Source organism: Rutilus rutilus (assembly GCF_951802725.1).
Source record: "Rutilus rutilus genome assembly, chromosome: 25".
In the NCBI taxonomy this organism is placed as follows: Eukaryota; Metazoa; Chordata; class Actinopteri; order Cypriniformes; family Leuciscidae; genus Rutilus; species Rutilus rutilus.
In genome coordinates this window covers 19,872,342-19,889,508 of record NC_140229.1, presented here as the reverse complement: position 1 = coordinate 19,889,508, position 17,167 = coordinate 19,872,342, and the positions used below count along the sequence as shown (strand labels likewise).

The 17,167-nt window shown below is 38.6% G+C and overlaps 1 protein-coding gene across 1 annotated transcript in view; it reads left to right on the top strand.

The window, feature by feature from the left end:
- The first annotated feature begins 5,747 nt into the window (after positions 1-5,747).
- The window catches only part of sppl3 (signal peptide peptidase 3), a 33,843-nt gene continuing 22,423 nt past the window's right edge, over positions 5,748-17,167 (top strand). The window contains exon 1 of the mRNA XM_084401440.1: positions 5,748-6,201. Within this exon, the coding sequence (XP_084257566.1) occupies positions 6,179-6,201 (23 nt within the window). The 5' untranslated portion in view covers positions 5,748-6,178. The remainder of the gene's footprint in view (positions 6,202-17,167) is intronic.

The following is a 17,167-nucleotide window of genomic DNA, read 5'->3' as shown; positions in this document are numbered from 1 at the left end:
AACTATCACACAATATAATGTGTTGCATGCACTCTGTCAAGCATTCAGGGGGCTGTAAAAATGCTAGGACTTTCCAAACACACAAGTCTGAAGCAAGAAGCTTTACAAGGTGTGCTGTTACTTTTCTAAAAGACTGCATTTACAATTTTTAACTGGATGATAGAACAGTTGAACACCGTAACAACCACATATAAACGCCATGACAGCTACCCAGTACACCCTAGCAGCAGGACAACAATAGGTTAAAAAACACTTAACCATAGCAAAGCCCAGGCAACCACCTATCAAACCTTAAAATTGTAGCAGTGAGTTTTAAATGGGCAAATAATAGGGTCATACTCTCTGCAGCACTACAAATGATACCATAAATAAAAATCAATGTGCCGCTGACACTGGGCAGCTCCTTCTCATAAGCAGCTGTTGTGGTTACAAGGGCAGATTGGGAATAATCTCTGGGAACAACAGCTCCTTGCAGATTTTTGTAATCCCAGGATGAAGCCCCCCCAGGGGTGGGATTTATCTGACTCCTCTCTATACCTTACAAAGACCCTGCCGTTGAGCTCTTTTACACTCTTGAGCTTCTGGACTGTGACAAAAGAACAATGGTGTGCCCTTTCCTGTAGTTTTGGCTTCGGTATTAGCAGGAGATTGCCATTGTATGCTCTTATCGATTGAGTCACTGATAAAGTACCCATTGCACAAAACATTTTCAGGAAAGGTCAGCCGTAATTGGAACACCATCTGTGTAGTATAACCTCTGCCATACAAATAAACCCAGAACCAAACTCAAGGTGAAAACTTCCCGTGACCCTTGCCAAAAAATACTATTAAAATGAAATAACTAAATTGTGTTCCATATATAATAATTTTTACAATGGTGATCAAAAAACTAAAATGACTGTTTAGTATAAAAAAGTGTTGATACATGAGCATGAATTTTGGCCAGGACTCCCTGCTAGATTTATATCTCAATGGGATTATTCCTGGTAAAAATAAAGGATAAATAAAATGAAAAATAAAAAGATTTTTCAAATAGAGACTCTACATAAGAAACCAACTGAAAGAAGAAAATGATTTGGATCAAAACTGAACAATATAGTGGAAAACACTGTCCTGTTCACTGTGTCAGCTGAAGCATGTCTTATAAAACATAAACAAAAAAATGCCTGAATGCAATATGTGGCCCCTTTTGTGTGATGAATAAAGAATGTGATGCTTGCAATTTATTTTACAACCTACTATTTACTATTAAATATATAACATCACATCACATTTAATAGTAGTCTACCTATATGCAAATACATAAATAGGTAACAAACTAAAAAAATCAATAATAGGCTATGTGTAAGCAAGTGTACGTCTGTATTAATATTCCTATACTAATACTGATTAAAAATTAGGCCTAAATGTAAAAACAATTATTTCAAATGGGCATGCTCCCCTTAATTGAGGAATTTCTGGAAAACTACACATACATATGCATATGAATACCCCTTATACATATATATATATACATGGGCTTGGCATTAACACCCAACCCACCAAATGCAGGTGGATTTCAACAATGAATTTATTTTATTTTATATATAATATATACATTTTTCAACTGTAGTCTTTTAAAAAGGCATCTGAAATAAAAAAAGTATGTGCAATGAAGTGTTATCAAAAATATAGATTTTTCGATGCATATCGATATTGAAATATCTGAAATGCTTCCAAGACTCATTTTCCACAGAATATACGATAGCAGCGAGTTAACCCGCCTCCTCTCACTCACTCGTTTCATTTGCTCTGGATGAATATTGTTGGTGTTACAGGGCCTGAATTTCGGTGTGGGATTGCGTGTATTGTTCATAATTTTACTCATCCCCGCAGATTTTGTGCTCACACACCCAAAGTGTGGTACATAAAGCCGCCTCTCGGTACTAAATTGAGGTTTTTTTTACTGCATATATATTGTGCTTAAACAGTCAAATACACACAACATAATGACAAAATGTCCATCTTGGCGAGTATTCACGTACGTTCAGTTATCTTTTAAGTGAACGTAAACACGTATGTGCAAGTTAACAGTATAATGGATCTGTGCGTCCGTTCTTAAAGTGACAGCAGTCTAATATTCCTGCTGCCAACTTATGAGATGATATTAAAATATTTATATGCAAGTTTTCCCCATGATATCGATGTTAAAATTGTGGCCAGTGAAAATGATGAGTGGCTAGTAACTTTGGCAAACCACAAGCCACAGTGTCTGGTGAGCAAAAAAGTTAAAGGTATAGTGGAGGATTTTCTTTTTCCGGGTGGATCATCAAGACTATTGGTCCTCCTAGTTGTCAATCATTCTGGTGATATGTTTACGTAAGGCCGTCGTACGTGCTCGTCCCTAGGTAGTTTTCACTTTCTGCGCATTTGCACTTTCAGGTGTATGTGTGTGGTGAGCTACGGTTTCAGCCATTCATTGAAGCTCGCCGTTCTCACCGGGTTTTTTCAAAATGTCTGAGGGTCGCAAGAGAAAAAGTGTCTACGAATTGTATGACAAGAAGAGAAAGGCCTCTGAAGAAAGAAACAAGACCAGAGTGTTTTTGGGAGAATATTTCACGCGCTAAAAGCACAGGTTGGGCTTCCCACTGATGCCTCAGTCGCAAAGTTTCTACTCGACAGGTAAAGTTTGGCATGCTGTTTGGAGAAATCCATTTAAAATCACTGCTAGTAAAAGTTAATGTAAGCTATGATTAGCGATGCTAGCCCTGGCACAAGTCACGCACCGACAGCAACTTGTAAACAGAGCGTGCACGAGGAGAACTAGGCTCGTGCATGCTCTCTCGTGCACACGTTTAATAGGCGTTCCCTCTCGGGAGCAGGTAGAGTTTTGCGCGTGTGCATTTTTTCAAAAAGTGGAGAGTGCGGTTCTTTTCTAAAATTCTGGAAAATCCTCCACTATACCTTTAATGTCAAGCCCTGATATTAATATAATATAATTATAACTCTCCAAAGCCACTCCTTCTCCAAAACACATGAAAATGTACAGTGGTGATAGGACGTACGGATCATTTTACTGACGTTCGTTAAAATGAGCAAATCATTTTTCAAGTCATTTCGTTCATTTCAGCAGAATATATTTAAAATGTTAATAGGCAAATTCTTCAACACATCTACTTACATTTCGAATTAAAAAAAAACCCTGCAATGCAAGGCCAAATTATGAGAAACAGAAATTATTCATTCATTGCTTAGCTGGGTCTTCAGGCTAGGCAGTCAGTTAGTTTACCTCACCTCCAAACCTGAGTCATTCGCTCTTTTGTTCTTTCATTCGTTCTCTCGGGAGGTGAACTAATTATTTCTCTTTCCGGTACAGACAGCATAGCCTCTATGGGGCTGTCACGGGATGAACGAACGAATCGGGCCCGAACCCGAAGACTCGAGAAGTGAACTAATCATTTTTGTTTCCTGTACATAACCTATTGGATGTTGAGCATACGCAGTCAACACAAAATGAATGAATCTCTGAGACAACTCGTTGCTACCTAGTCAAAATGAAAAAAATAATTCAAGTTCAACCCACCATTAGTGTACAGCAGGGAGCAAACAAAAGCATCATGAGAGACGGCGTTAAACTACCTCATGTCTCAAAGCACATAACATTACAATAATAATAAACATAAACAACCTAAAGAGAGCTGACCTGTGCCACCTGACTGCTGCAGATTCATTTCGGTGTTGATAGTGTTGCCACTAAAACGCATTGATTCAAGTCACGAACTGCTCCGAGTATAACGTCACAGGTTTCCATATCTTCCAAAATACAGTTATGGCGTGAACGCAGCATAGGCCCCGTTTACATATTATTAAGTTTACATGGTATTAAGATGCGTTTTGGTCGATCGATTCACAAGTGGACGAGGCTAAATACAGGTGTAAACGGTGTCTAAAACGTTTTGAGCTCGCCACTTTTGACCACTTCCAGAGGTAGTTCAAAATGCATTAGACCGGATTGCTTTCGTAGTGTAAATGCTCATGTGGTCGAATGTGTACGAACAGCCACAAAAGACCACCTACTCTACGCCTACTGACTTAATGCGTAAACATTATGGGAAGCGCGCTAGCTGACAGGATTTAAACTTTATCAGCTAAAGACCTAAGTTTGGTTTGAAGCCAAAAAAATGTACCAAGCACAATGTTCTCTCACCATTCCTGATTTCTCACACGCACTCGCAGCGTTCAGCGTGATCTTGCGTCTATCAGAGCAGAAAATAAGCTCTCGCAATTTACACATGAACGCGCCCGGAGACAACGGAAAAACATACGGAGAGTATGTTTTTCCGTTGTCTCCGGGCGCGTTCATGTGTAAATTGCGCGAGCTTATTTTGTCCATTAGACCGAAAGATCTGAAAAAAAAAAACATACATTTACCTGCCCATAGCCTCCCCTCAAAGAAATCAGGACAGAAGTGGTTAAAAGAGAACAAATTATATGGATTAAAACACCTGGTGTAAACGGGAATGTGTCTCCCTCCCTTGTCTATTTGTGATCCGATTGACCAAAACGCATCTTAATACAAGGTGTAAACAGAGCCATAAGCTTGTTGTTGTGGTTCAGGAGAAACAGTAAAAGGTGGCTGCTGTTTCGGTTGCGATGCTCAGTGATTGACGTCTGTCTACAACTCTGCATAGCAGATCGAATGCAATGACTGGACAAACATTTGATAGTCCAATATATTTCGTGACGGAACATCCGAAACGATGTGTTCTGGGCTAAATGTGCTCGTTGTATGTCCATAGCCTATATATGATGGTATTTTGACCAGCTGAGAACTCGTGAAGAGCTTATAAAATGTGTAAAGGAGTCAAAACAGCGGCAAGAATCCCTCTGTCACACACACAAACGATCTGCAGCGAGGAGACGCGGTTCTGATGCCTGTACCGAACTGTGATAGGCAACATTGCTACTATGGCGGGGAAAAACAGGTATGCTTGAGCATTCTGTCCTTTTTAGGGTCTCATCTTGTGACATCATGTCCTGTTTTTGTTTCTTTTACACGTCTTTAATCCGTGTTGCGTCCATATTTAATTCGAACCACACCAGTCAATTTTGGAAGTGGACCGAGACCCATCTTTTCAGTGGTCTCGCTCTGCCTGTTTGGTGGCACCAGGGTTCGGATGGCAGCGTTCACACTTATTCAAATGGAGTGCGATAACACTCCTTAACTTAGTGATTGCTATCATGGTGTGAAGAGACTTTCAACCAGCATAACATAAAGTGTTTCTGGAACAAATCGTCTACCTTGCCTTTAAATGCTGTTAAAAAGGTTCCATTGTGACACCATGTGCTCAGTGCACTGTATATTTTTTGCGTTGTTGGCAAGAAACTGACTTTCAAAAAGAAACTTACCTTGAGAAATGATAAATGGAGTAAAAATCTGTGACAACTAGCCCCCGGTTTCGCTAGAAAAACATATAGAGTGGTTTTATTTACATAGAGAAATTGGCATAGGCTACATTTACACAGAAAAGTAAATAAAGAGATTGCACTCTGTCTTTTTTTTTTATCATGGACTCCGACAGCTAATTATATGCAGCTCCGTGGCCTGTTTAATACTTGTCCGTTTCAAATGTAGGCCTACTATATTATTTCAGCAAAGCCAATTTTGAGAAGCATGTCAAGCAGAAACTGCAATACTGCATGTCACCTAGTGGGAGAGCCTGTCCCTTCAGTGAGTCTTATCTGTGTGGGCAAAGCCGTGCACGCGCACTTCTCTGGTAGGGGCGACAGTCGCGCGCTCGCCATAGAAAACAAAGCTATCCGTGCGCTTCCATTACAGCTATCGGGGCAAACCCAGCACACAGCTCTCCCACTCTCTCTCTCTGCATGCACACCCAAGATGGGTTTGCAGCTCATCTGAGGGCCTTTGAAAGCGGGGCCTGTTGTGAGGACAGACAGCCAGCCAACTGAAGTCAGCGAAACGTTTCGGTTTTCTCTGGACTGCTTTTGTTTCTTAGCCTCGGCTAGCAGCACAGCCACAATCATTGTCATTTCTGCTGCGAGCTGCCGAAGGAAACACATCGCCATGTTGTTATCGGAGGGGGCTCAGTGAAGAAGGCGAAAACCGTGAGCGTGTGGAGGAGATAATCTCGTCTTTTGAGCCGAACCTCAGTCCGCAGCCGCTGCCTGACTGACTGACATGGCGGAGCAGAGCTACTCCTGGTGAGTGCCAGCAAATGCAACCATTCAGACACAAAACACCGACATTTCACCCGCTTTAACCCACACATATAACCACTGTCAGCGCCTGAAAGGTGTGATTTAGCCTCAGTCTTTGCCGTTAACACGGCTGCACTACGCTCCGGTGAAGGTTCGAGGCGTATTTTGGGTCTAATGTAGCCCGATTAGCTCTCTTATATACGGGATTGGTGTTTTAATCTCAACCGCCGTTAGACCAGCATTCATTTCATTTATTTTATCTCACAAATGATTTGCACTCGTTATGCTATTAAAAATACGTATTTTCCGTCGTGTGTATGTGTGTTTATTTGTAACACGGTTGATTCAGTAGAGGCACAAAGGGAAATGCAGTGCGCTAACGTGCTAACACGACCAATTCAACGTGAAACATTATTAAATCCATATATTTTCATTGATTTTGTCAATATTTCATCGTTTCTCGTCTGAATCAGTGGCCGGTAATCGTAGATTGGGTCGTGGTTGCGGTGCTTTAGCTCATTAGCTGCTCTAATCCTGTCTTTAAGGAAGAGAGCTGTGTATATGTAAGAAATAGGCTGTGTTTTAAAAATCTAGTGAGCTGACTTTATAGACAACCGGTTCGGGCGTCATAAACGCACGTGAAACGTTCCAAATGTGATGCGGATATGATGCCCTAAAATGCTCTCTGGGTAGGCAGCACACTAGGTTTTGAAACAAGGCCGAGATGTGTAAACAAGATATTCAACTCATTGTGAACTCAGCTGTCTTCATTTTGACTCTCTTCAGCTCACGCATGACGTAGCTTCTCTTAGTTGATATGAATGACAGCATGTGCCTCATTCTTTGACTCTTTCTGGACAGGAATTGATATATCTGGAGATAGAGTGCAAATTTGGTGGGCCATATATGATAAGTTTTGTTTTGGGCCTATATTGAGATTTTTGAAAGTCTTTTGCAAAAATATGCACATCATTTGCACCCGTTATATGCATAATATGTGTAATATTTAGAACATAAAATCGTTCATATAAAAAGTGGATAGATAGATAGATAGATAGATAATGTATGTGTGTGTAAATGTATATTAGATTAAATGCCCATTATATACAATATTTTCATTTTGATTTATGGCTGTAAGTGGATAGATGAAATGTGGCATGTTCATAAATAGTGTTCAGAAGTTTATCATTGCCTTATTTGTACTTATAAGACAAATAGTGAAGTTTGTACATCAGTAGCTTATACTGATAGAAGATGATTTCTGTTATTTTTGTCAGATAAATTTCACTCATATAGTTATCCTAGGCCTGGCTGATGAAAAGGTCTTTCCAGGAAGTTTGACTGGCGTGTAGGTGTTCATAACCGTCTGCATCTCTAATGCCTTGGCTGCGCGGCATTCAGTGACTTTTGTTTGCCTGAACAGTCGTGGTATTGTTCAGTTGGAGTTGTCGGACAGCAAAACGCTTTGATTTGCCTATAATTGTTTATTTAGCAGGCAGCTCTTTAATGAAGTAGTGTAAGTAAATGCACACTTGACGTTATCAGTGATCTGTCACACTGACTTAAGGACGGGACTAGTTTAACATGGACAGGTGGGGTAAAGGAATAATTACCAGAGCTTCTCTGTGATTTTAGTCCCGTCTGAATGTGCCATCTCAGTAATCATTACGGACAATGTCAGTAAAAATTACCTCAGGTAATACTAATCCCGCTGTAAATATTCCGTAATTTCCTGTTTAAAAGTAGTTTTCCTATGTAAGTATGGAGACGCTTGAAAAAGCAGTCAGTTGCGTTCTAGACGCTGGGACAAGTCTGTGGCAAAACTGTGTTTTCCACACACCGTTCAGATCAGAAAGAAGATCGAAAGCACTTGTTAGAGGCACGAAACATCTTTTAGCATTAGATAAGTGCCTTTTACCAACACAATCCAATCTGAAGTTAATTTATACAACGTTCGACCGGACATAACTGTTTTATATATATAATTATAGGTTATGTGTGTTTGCGGACATGATATCAAGAAGCAACGTGATACGCACATGACGACAAGAGAGTGACGGCCATGCGTAAATCGAATGACCCCCTCCCATTTCTGCAAGTTTTACTGAGATATTTTATCCTGTGCGAATTGGCCATTAATATTACAGACTTCTGTGGTAAAACTACATTACTCCATCTACCCTTGCGAAGTTAATCCCGTCCGAATAGGGCTTTAGACGAATAGTTTGCATGTGAGCAAGTAGGCCCTACTACACTAATCCATTTAAAAGAGTAAAAGCACCTAAGCAAATCTTTTGTCTTTAATGGTCTTCATTCTCATGAAATAGGTATACTTCAAAAATGAATATTCAAAATGCATTGGCTTAGCATGTAGAAGTGCACTTGGTTGATCTTTAAAATATGTTAGTTCTTTTAATCCTGTTTTTTTTGCTTAACCAATCTGCCTAGTATACGTCTATAATCCGTAGCTTAACAAATGCCTTCAAACGTCTAATTCATTCATAACTGATGCTCCAGCAACACAAACTGTGACACCAGGGCTGTAGGCCATTAACTATAGTTGACCGTTTTTGCCTCTAAATGACATTTCAACTTGTCTGCTTAGTTTGATATACAGACATCCAAGGTCTTAAGATTTGCTTATTTGGAAGGAAATTGCAATGCAGTTATAAATCGATAGATTGAGAAGTGGAATAAGTAGGGTAGTGTTTTTATTCTTGTCTTTGTTTAGTTTTTAGAACTCGCTAGATGTTAACCAGTGTCGTAATCAGTGTGGGAAAACAAATTTTTTTTTTTATCCACCAGCCACAGTGGCTGATAAATCTATATTAAGGCTGCCAACAAAATGCATGAAATACGGCTGACATGAAGAAAAGTGTGTAAACTCTTCACATGCGTGTGTTCTCGGTGTGCAAGTTGATGACTTTTGTCATCTGTCTTCAAGATATAATAAAATGTCTCTTCAAGCATGCATTTTGGTTTCTACACATCAGGTTTCTTATTTATAGGTCACCTACCACAGTGGCAGGCAGATGAGTACATGTACACGCCACAGCACTGCTGTTATACTAAGTGAAATTGTCGTTAAAGTATACGCCATAATGACATGCCCCCAGCATTTCGTGTAATGCCTTTATCATTAGCTTATAATGTGATTAAAATGGGTCTTTTTAAAAGTATTTATGGTTGGGGCTGGATATTGACACATCAATTCTGTAAATATACTGTACATGTCAGCTTTTTTTTTTTTTTTACATTCTCGCAAGTAATGCCTTAAACCAGCGGTGTCCAATCCTGCTCCTGGAGGGCCACTGTCTTGCGGAGTTCAGCTCCAACCCCAGTTAAACACACCTGAACCAGCTAATCAAGCTCTTACTGGGCATTCTAGAAACTTCCAGTCAGATGAGTTGAGGCAAGTTGGAGCTAAACTGAGTGACCGAGTTTGGTCATCCCTGCCTTATGGCACTTTTCCACTGCATGTTATGCAGGGCTCCAACTGTTTTTACTAGGAGAGCTGTAGCCCCTAACTGAGCATTTTTAGGGGGCACACCTTAAATCAACCTGCAACGCAGTTATTCACATTTCCCCCATTTTGACTGTTTTACTGACAAATGCCTTGGTAATAAATAGACTTAATGTACAGAATTACAATGTGCAGTTTTATTTAAACTTCACAGGGGCTCCAGACGAACATTTAAGGGCAGCAGCACCAGAGCCATCAAGAAAGTGCAAAGTATTTGGTAGCACTGTGTGAGCTTAATTTGAGGTGTAGATAAAATTAACTTTAATTATCATTCATATGTCATAATGTTAATATTAATTCAAAAACAAAACGAGTGGAAAAAATAGATATTAGGGAGTGTCATTTGACATTTCGTTTCACATTTGATGCTGGGCAACGTGGTTGTGCCAGCGTGACCTATATACAATTTTGGTGGCACTGGCAGGAGCCCTGTATGGCTCGGTTTGCTTTTCCATTGCAGTTTTACTGCTTCAAAGTGGGTGTGATCATAGACTGATCGTTATAGTTGCGCCGCCTCTACTGCCGTGACATAATCTTAAACGCGACACTAACAAACGCACAGGACCAATGGAGCATATCGATGGAAGGGTGTTCTTGATTCTCGGCATGTTGATATTTTTCACTGCAAGGCGAAGTTTGTTTGTTCGGGTTTGGTGTCTTGTGTCGCAAATCTAATGACGCTGGTAGTGACGATTCTCTCTGGCCAATCAGTGATCTGCAGTGTTTACACGTCACATTTTAGTATCGTTTCCGCTTGCTTGGAACCTGAGCTGTGCCGTGCAGTGGAAAACTAGACGGTGAAGCTTGTCAGTTGGTATGTTTTCATGATGGATTTATTTAAACATGCATTAAATATTAAAGAACAGCTTAAGTAACAATATAATTAACATGAAACATTAGCAAAATGCTCCTCTCCAGAATTCAAGCTAACTATTCAGCTATAATAATGACTTTTCTGTGGTAGGCTAAATAAACTCGGCCACTAAAGTCAACCTTAGTTTTCTGAAAGTTTGAAGAAGCCAGAATACATTTTCAGCAATCCCATGTTTCTGTCAATGAATTAACAGACACAACAAGCCGGCGGGCGGCCTTCGGGCAAAGGCGGTCCGGTTTTGAGCGTCGACCGGCTTAGTTTTTTCGGTGTGTTTTGCACCGTTGGCTCTTGTTGGACGCCGTCTGGTTTTTTTGGGCCGATTCAGCATATTGAGAACTCTGATTGGCTGTTCAGCTTAGTGGACAGGTCAGTGCACGAGAATAAAAGTGATGAAAGCGAGCAAAGAAATCAAGACGGTACAGACCGAAGGCTGTTCAAATTACTTGAGCGTTCGAATGCACTGACTGGAATGAAGATAGTGATCAGCGTGATTGATGTTCAAAATGGTAAGCAAGCGCTTCTAGTTACGGTTTCCCTTTTTGAATGGCAAACATAGACTATTGAAACCTGCTGATATAGACAGACATTTACGTACACGCAGGTGTAGAACGCAAGTGCTTGTTGACAGTCACCTTTAGTCCTTTTGGTGTGTTCAAGCGCAGCTTATTGGTGACAACACAGTCAGATTTCATCGCGGCTAGTTCTTTGACGTTGGCTTGGTGTTTCCCGGGCTTTACACTGAACGTAAATTGAAACTCTTGAGTTTCCCCCAGGTCGGGACAGTGTCATTCATATCTGTCTACTTTGGCTGAAATTGAACACAAGTATTAATTTCCTTTTTTTATTGGCAGTGTTTTTTTTTAACCAATATTCAAAAATCATTTTCGTGGCAATAATAGCAAATAATGAAATATCTGAAAAAAATCAAGAAACATTACCAATGGGATATGTTGAGAAGCTTTGATAGTGAATTTGACCTTTAGTCTGCATGTTCTGGTCTGAAAGCCTTCTTAAAAGTCTGTGCTGGCAATATTTGAAATTGCTAATATTTTCAGGGTCTGGCTCCTTTCTCAATTCAGTCCTAATGGATAAAATCATGCAGTTTTTATTTTTTAAACACTGTTTTTGCTGAAATGCATATAAAATAAAAAAATAGTTTGTAAATGCATGTTGACTTCAAGTGGAAAAGAAGCACTTGGAATGTAGGCCTATTTGTTTTGGCCTAAGGTAGACAGAATGTGTTTAATATAAAGATCATTTTCAGCTATTTAGTGTCCAGACAGTAGCCTTATATTTAATATAATGTGAAAGTTCAGATAGAAACATGGTTAAACTTTTTTCAAATGTTTATATGCCAAACTATTTCATTTACCACACACACACACACACACTGAAGCACGAGTGACGCCCGCGTTGGTTTCAGTCTCTGCTGCCTCACGATAGATGACATGATGAAATTCATCTCCAGAGCCGCTCTGAGAGTCACTTCATGAGCATTTTACCGTTTCATTTGAGAAAAACTATCGTCATCTCATACACACACACAGAAACTCAAAGGTCTTCACGGCATCCCGTCAAAATAAAAGTTCGGTTTAACTGCAAGAAATTGACAGAAATAATTATATTAGGCTACTGTACAGTAGATTTAGCTACGGTCTCCATGTATTAAAAATAGTACTACTACTAATAACGTGTGCATAGAAGGTTGCTTATTTTTCACTTGATTTTTTTTATAAGCAATATTTGCGTTTAAACAGCATGTAGTAGTGCTGGGAATCTCTAGGCACCTCACGATTCGATTATGATTCAGAGGGTAACGATTATCGATGCATCTTTTGTGTGTGTGTGTGTGTGTGTGTGTGTGTGTGTGTGTGTGTGTGTGTGTGTGTGTGTGTGTGACTACTTGGTACTTTTAAAGCAAAGTATTTATGATGACCCATGAAGAATTTACTTCCTATAATGATTGTATTAATAAAACAAATGGAAGTGATTTGGCAAGTCCACTGTAATTTGCCAGCATATGTCCCAACATTGCAAAGAAAATAAATGTGTGCCTGTACTAGCAGCATGCTTGTAGTAAATGATTACAAACTTCAGCATATTCTGAATCTCTAGCATTTAATAATTGACCAACATCCTTTTGTTATTTCCATTGAGCAATATAATCCCTCAGACAAAAAAACATTTTGCTGTAGTAAAATCACAAACAGTTTTCGTTCAAAAATATAGAATGATGTGCCAGCAGCTCTCATACACACATAATGCTTGTGGACTTGCGCATATTCTGAATAATTAGTAACATACAAAGCCGCTCTTATACACAACTAAATAATAAAGAGTTATGACTTGAAATGTTTGCTGTATACCACAATCAAAAGTGAAAACATCTGCGGAGAGCACGGTCAAAATATAACTTTTTGTGACTGGCATTGCACTGATACACACTGTGACTGTGGAGGGCAGCATAACGTACGTATAACAGATCGGTTTACAGCATATTGATGTGAAAACTAAACCATAGATACAGAAAGCAGCTCTCATACAAAAAATACTAAATAGGTCACAATGAAATTGGCAATTTTCCATACGTTAGCTTTTACGAAGAGGGCGCCGTTCGAGTTTGGCGCTCAGCCATCATGCGTCTCTGTTATGTGCACGCCACAGTCTGTCCGCGCACTGCACGTCCGCTTTAGAGTTCCGCGTCAATTTTACGTTATTAGAAAAAAAGATTTTTTTATATATATATATAATTTTTTTTTTTTTTTTTTTTTTTTTTTTTTTGAAAATCGATTTGACATTTGTGAATCGATTCAGAATCATCGATTCATGCATCTAAGAATCGATTTTTTATTTATATTTTTTTTAGCATGTAGCCTTCAATGCTTATATGTATTATTTACTTATGATTACCGTCATAAATAATAAAGCCATTGAACTGAATGTAAATTTATTTTTATTTTTTCAAATAGTTAAATAAAATAGAAAAATAGTTCCGACAGATTTTGCTGTGGTACCGAAATTGGTACAGAGAACTGTACAATTGTAATGGTATCGGATTCGGTACTGACTACTGGAATTTTGGTATTGTGACAAAAGTCATAATGTGACTAACTAGTGGTAATCTAATTGTGAAAGATGTGGACTGACAGCTGAGTGGTTTAAGCCTCAAGCAAAGCACTTAACCCTGGATTAGTCCAGGGTGACTGGAGATGCTGTTACTCTACTGTAAATCAGACACAAAAAGCCACTGAAAAGTGACGTAATGAATGAGGTGCCAACGTGAACTTCAACGCATTATACAGTTAATAGTTTAAGATAATTATGATATACCTCTAGATAAAACGATCCCCCCTGAAAAAGCCCTGTCATTTTTACTAATCCAGAGCTGTCCATTTCTAATAATGGCATATTGGTGTTTTACTGAATTGTTCACGGGGATGTCAGGTTTTATATAGCCTATTTATTACAGCAAACAGCCGTGTTATAAATGATCATATTGCAGTACATCGGGCCCAGGACATTTTCCTATCGAAAATACTAAGTACTATGTCATTGAATCACATTTAAGAGCAAGCAAAATCAATGCAGAAACCTATATACTGTGCCAAGTACAGGATATTGTGTAGTAAACCAGAGCAGTTTTTACCACCACACCTTAATGGCGAATTCGATTATTGGCCCTACTGGCGTTTTGCTGACAGTTTTGTCAGCACGAATGACACGATTTTCATGAATTAGCTAAAAGTGCTTCTAGGGAAATGTTGTCTTGAAGCGTGCGCTAGGCTTTAGTGCTGTTTGTCCCCAACTAATACATGATGTTCATGGTATTCAAATTTGTGTAAATCTTAATCGGCGGCCATGTGTCACTGTGAAAGATAAATGAGGTAGTGATATCTAGAGAGGGAAATGCCTGCTCTTGAAAGCTGTGGCATGGTGCCACTTCTGCCCATCTACTGGCAATAGGCTGTTCATTCAGACCTACATGTGCTAAGTGAGCAATCTGACTCGGAGAAGAATGAATTGGACCCTGATGTTGAATATGCAGCAAATAGCTTTTCAAAGAAATGGACTTAAATTGTAGTGGGAAATGCCTTTGTTTCTGCTTGTATTTGTAATCATTTTTGACTTACACTGGTTTCTTTTTCTTCCTTGGCCTAAGTAGTGTTCTCCATCGTAGAGAACAGTCAATTAATTTTATCAATTAAAAACAATGATTAACTAGATTATTGTAGAAAGTAGATCTGAGCATTAAGGTTTGCAGTGTAACTGTAATAGACCTGAGAATTTATTATTTTATTTTTTTTAATTACTTTTCCTTTAATCTTTTAATGCAATATTTACTTAATTGAACAATATTTGAAGACTATGTGCTAATGTTTTAATGTATTATTTACTTATAATTATTAACAGCATTAATAATGAACTAATTTCATTTATTTAATATTTTTATTTTCAAATGGTTAAATAAATAATACTATTAAAATAAAATGGTTTTGCTATGGTACCAAGAACTGAATTTTTACTTGTGTGTGTGTGTGTGTGTAATATATTTATTAATAATAATAATCAAAAAAATCGTAGTATTTTGTGATTTCACTGAATTAACACCCATAGCTCCTGCAGTTTTGGCCTCTAGTGACTATATAAGTCAGCTTTTGCAAAAATGCAATCAGCAAACCAGTGTTCTGCCTCCCAGCACCCCATGTATATTTACAGGGACTGTCTGTTGCAACAATCAGCTGTTAGATTAAGCGAACAGAACAGCAGCGACAGTGTCCTGAAATCTCAATTGAAATGTCTGTCTGGAGTCAAATACTGAAAGTGTGTCACTGACATGAGAAGTTGCACATACCTCTTTTTTTGTGTGTGTGTGCAAAAGGCCTTTGTATGGCACTAGTGCAAGAATGAAGCCCGGGAGGATTCAGACCATTCAATCATGTAAATCATAGCAAGTGTAATCTAGCAGGACATGCGTCTGCAGACACCTCCTTTCATCACTCTCTGTCCTATGAGATCACACTTTAAATGTTCATTCATTTAAATTAATAAATGAATGATCGTCTAAATAAGAATAAATAAACCAGTGTTTTTCAGGCACTTCTACGAGACATGCTACTGGACCCGTCTTTCACAAAGTCTTTCTTAAAAGTATGTCTTTTGTAGAAGGATTATGACTTTCAATGAACTTTTTAAGGTCAAATTCTTAGGGCTGGGCTAAAACCTTACAGCTAAATCTTAAACCCTGTCATTTATATGTATATTTTAACAGTGGCAGTGATGCACATAACCCAGTAGTAATTAGGCTTGTCACTACACCCAATTGGTATTGAACAAAACCTTACAGATTTCATATCTACCGACTTGCATGTAATCACATAATGATTTCTTAACTCTAATGCTATAAAATGCTGTGTGTAGTACTCCTGAAAAAGGAGAGAAATAATGAAAGAAGCTTCTTCAACGGTAGTTCACCATCAGTGTGTTTTTTTACAACAACTTAATACAGAAACATAACAAAACTGAAAGTAGGCCTACACCTTTACAACTTCTCTTCATCTGCACTCTTACAATAAAAGGCAGTATGTAAACATGGATATGTAAATGCTCTTTCTCATTACAATACTCAAATACTCATTTTATAACAATACAAGTGATGAAATAGACATTTGAAAAGAATTTTAAACATTTTGACTAAGATTAATAATACTCCTTGTCTGTGATTGCTGAAGATTTGAAAATAAACCGTTACAAACATCAACTCAAGTTAACGGATATAAGAGGGAGCTCAATTTATCGTTTATCCGTTGAAAAACATATCTCTAACATATACATTTATTACTCTTTAATTCACAGAATATGGCCGTATTTATCACATATATTCACTTTTCTCACTTATAGCATCCTAACACGCTAATCGCGATCCACTCATAACTACCGGGTGTTCAAAATACGTAGTTTTGTGTTTTATATTGTGTAGGTCTCCGGCAAGTTCTGGCTTACTGAAATACCGATCAGCTGTGGGCCCACTATTACCTGAAACTGTGTCCACTAATGCAGATTGTCTGTCATTCTTATTACTTTGAGTAAATATAAAGATTGAGCAAGATTTTTTACAAACTTTGTTAAATCAGTCAATCACGTTAGTGTTTGGCTAATGTATGCGTTGTTATTGATAGTTCCCACATGTGCACCGCAATAGATTAGAAATATACTCGTCGGTTTGTTGTTGGACATACACTTGTTAATAATAATGATGGTGAGGACTCTCATAATGTACCTCAATCTAAGTAGCGTATCACGGAGAAACGTCCTGCTCAAGTCATCCATGCGATGGAGGTTCGGGTTGAATAACTAGATCTTCCAATGTTTCATCATCGGACTCGCGCTCGGATTAATATGGTAAAATCGACGCCATGGTTGCTGTCTTTACAGTGCGTACAATCGCTGAGGATTGTACAGGTAAACCTGTTGTAGGAGACCTCCAAAACAAAATTAGGAGCCTTTAAAACAGCATTATAGGGGCACTTTAATCTCCTAACATTATGCAATTGTTGTGTAAATGCATTTATGCC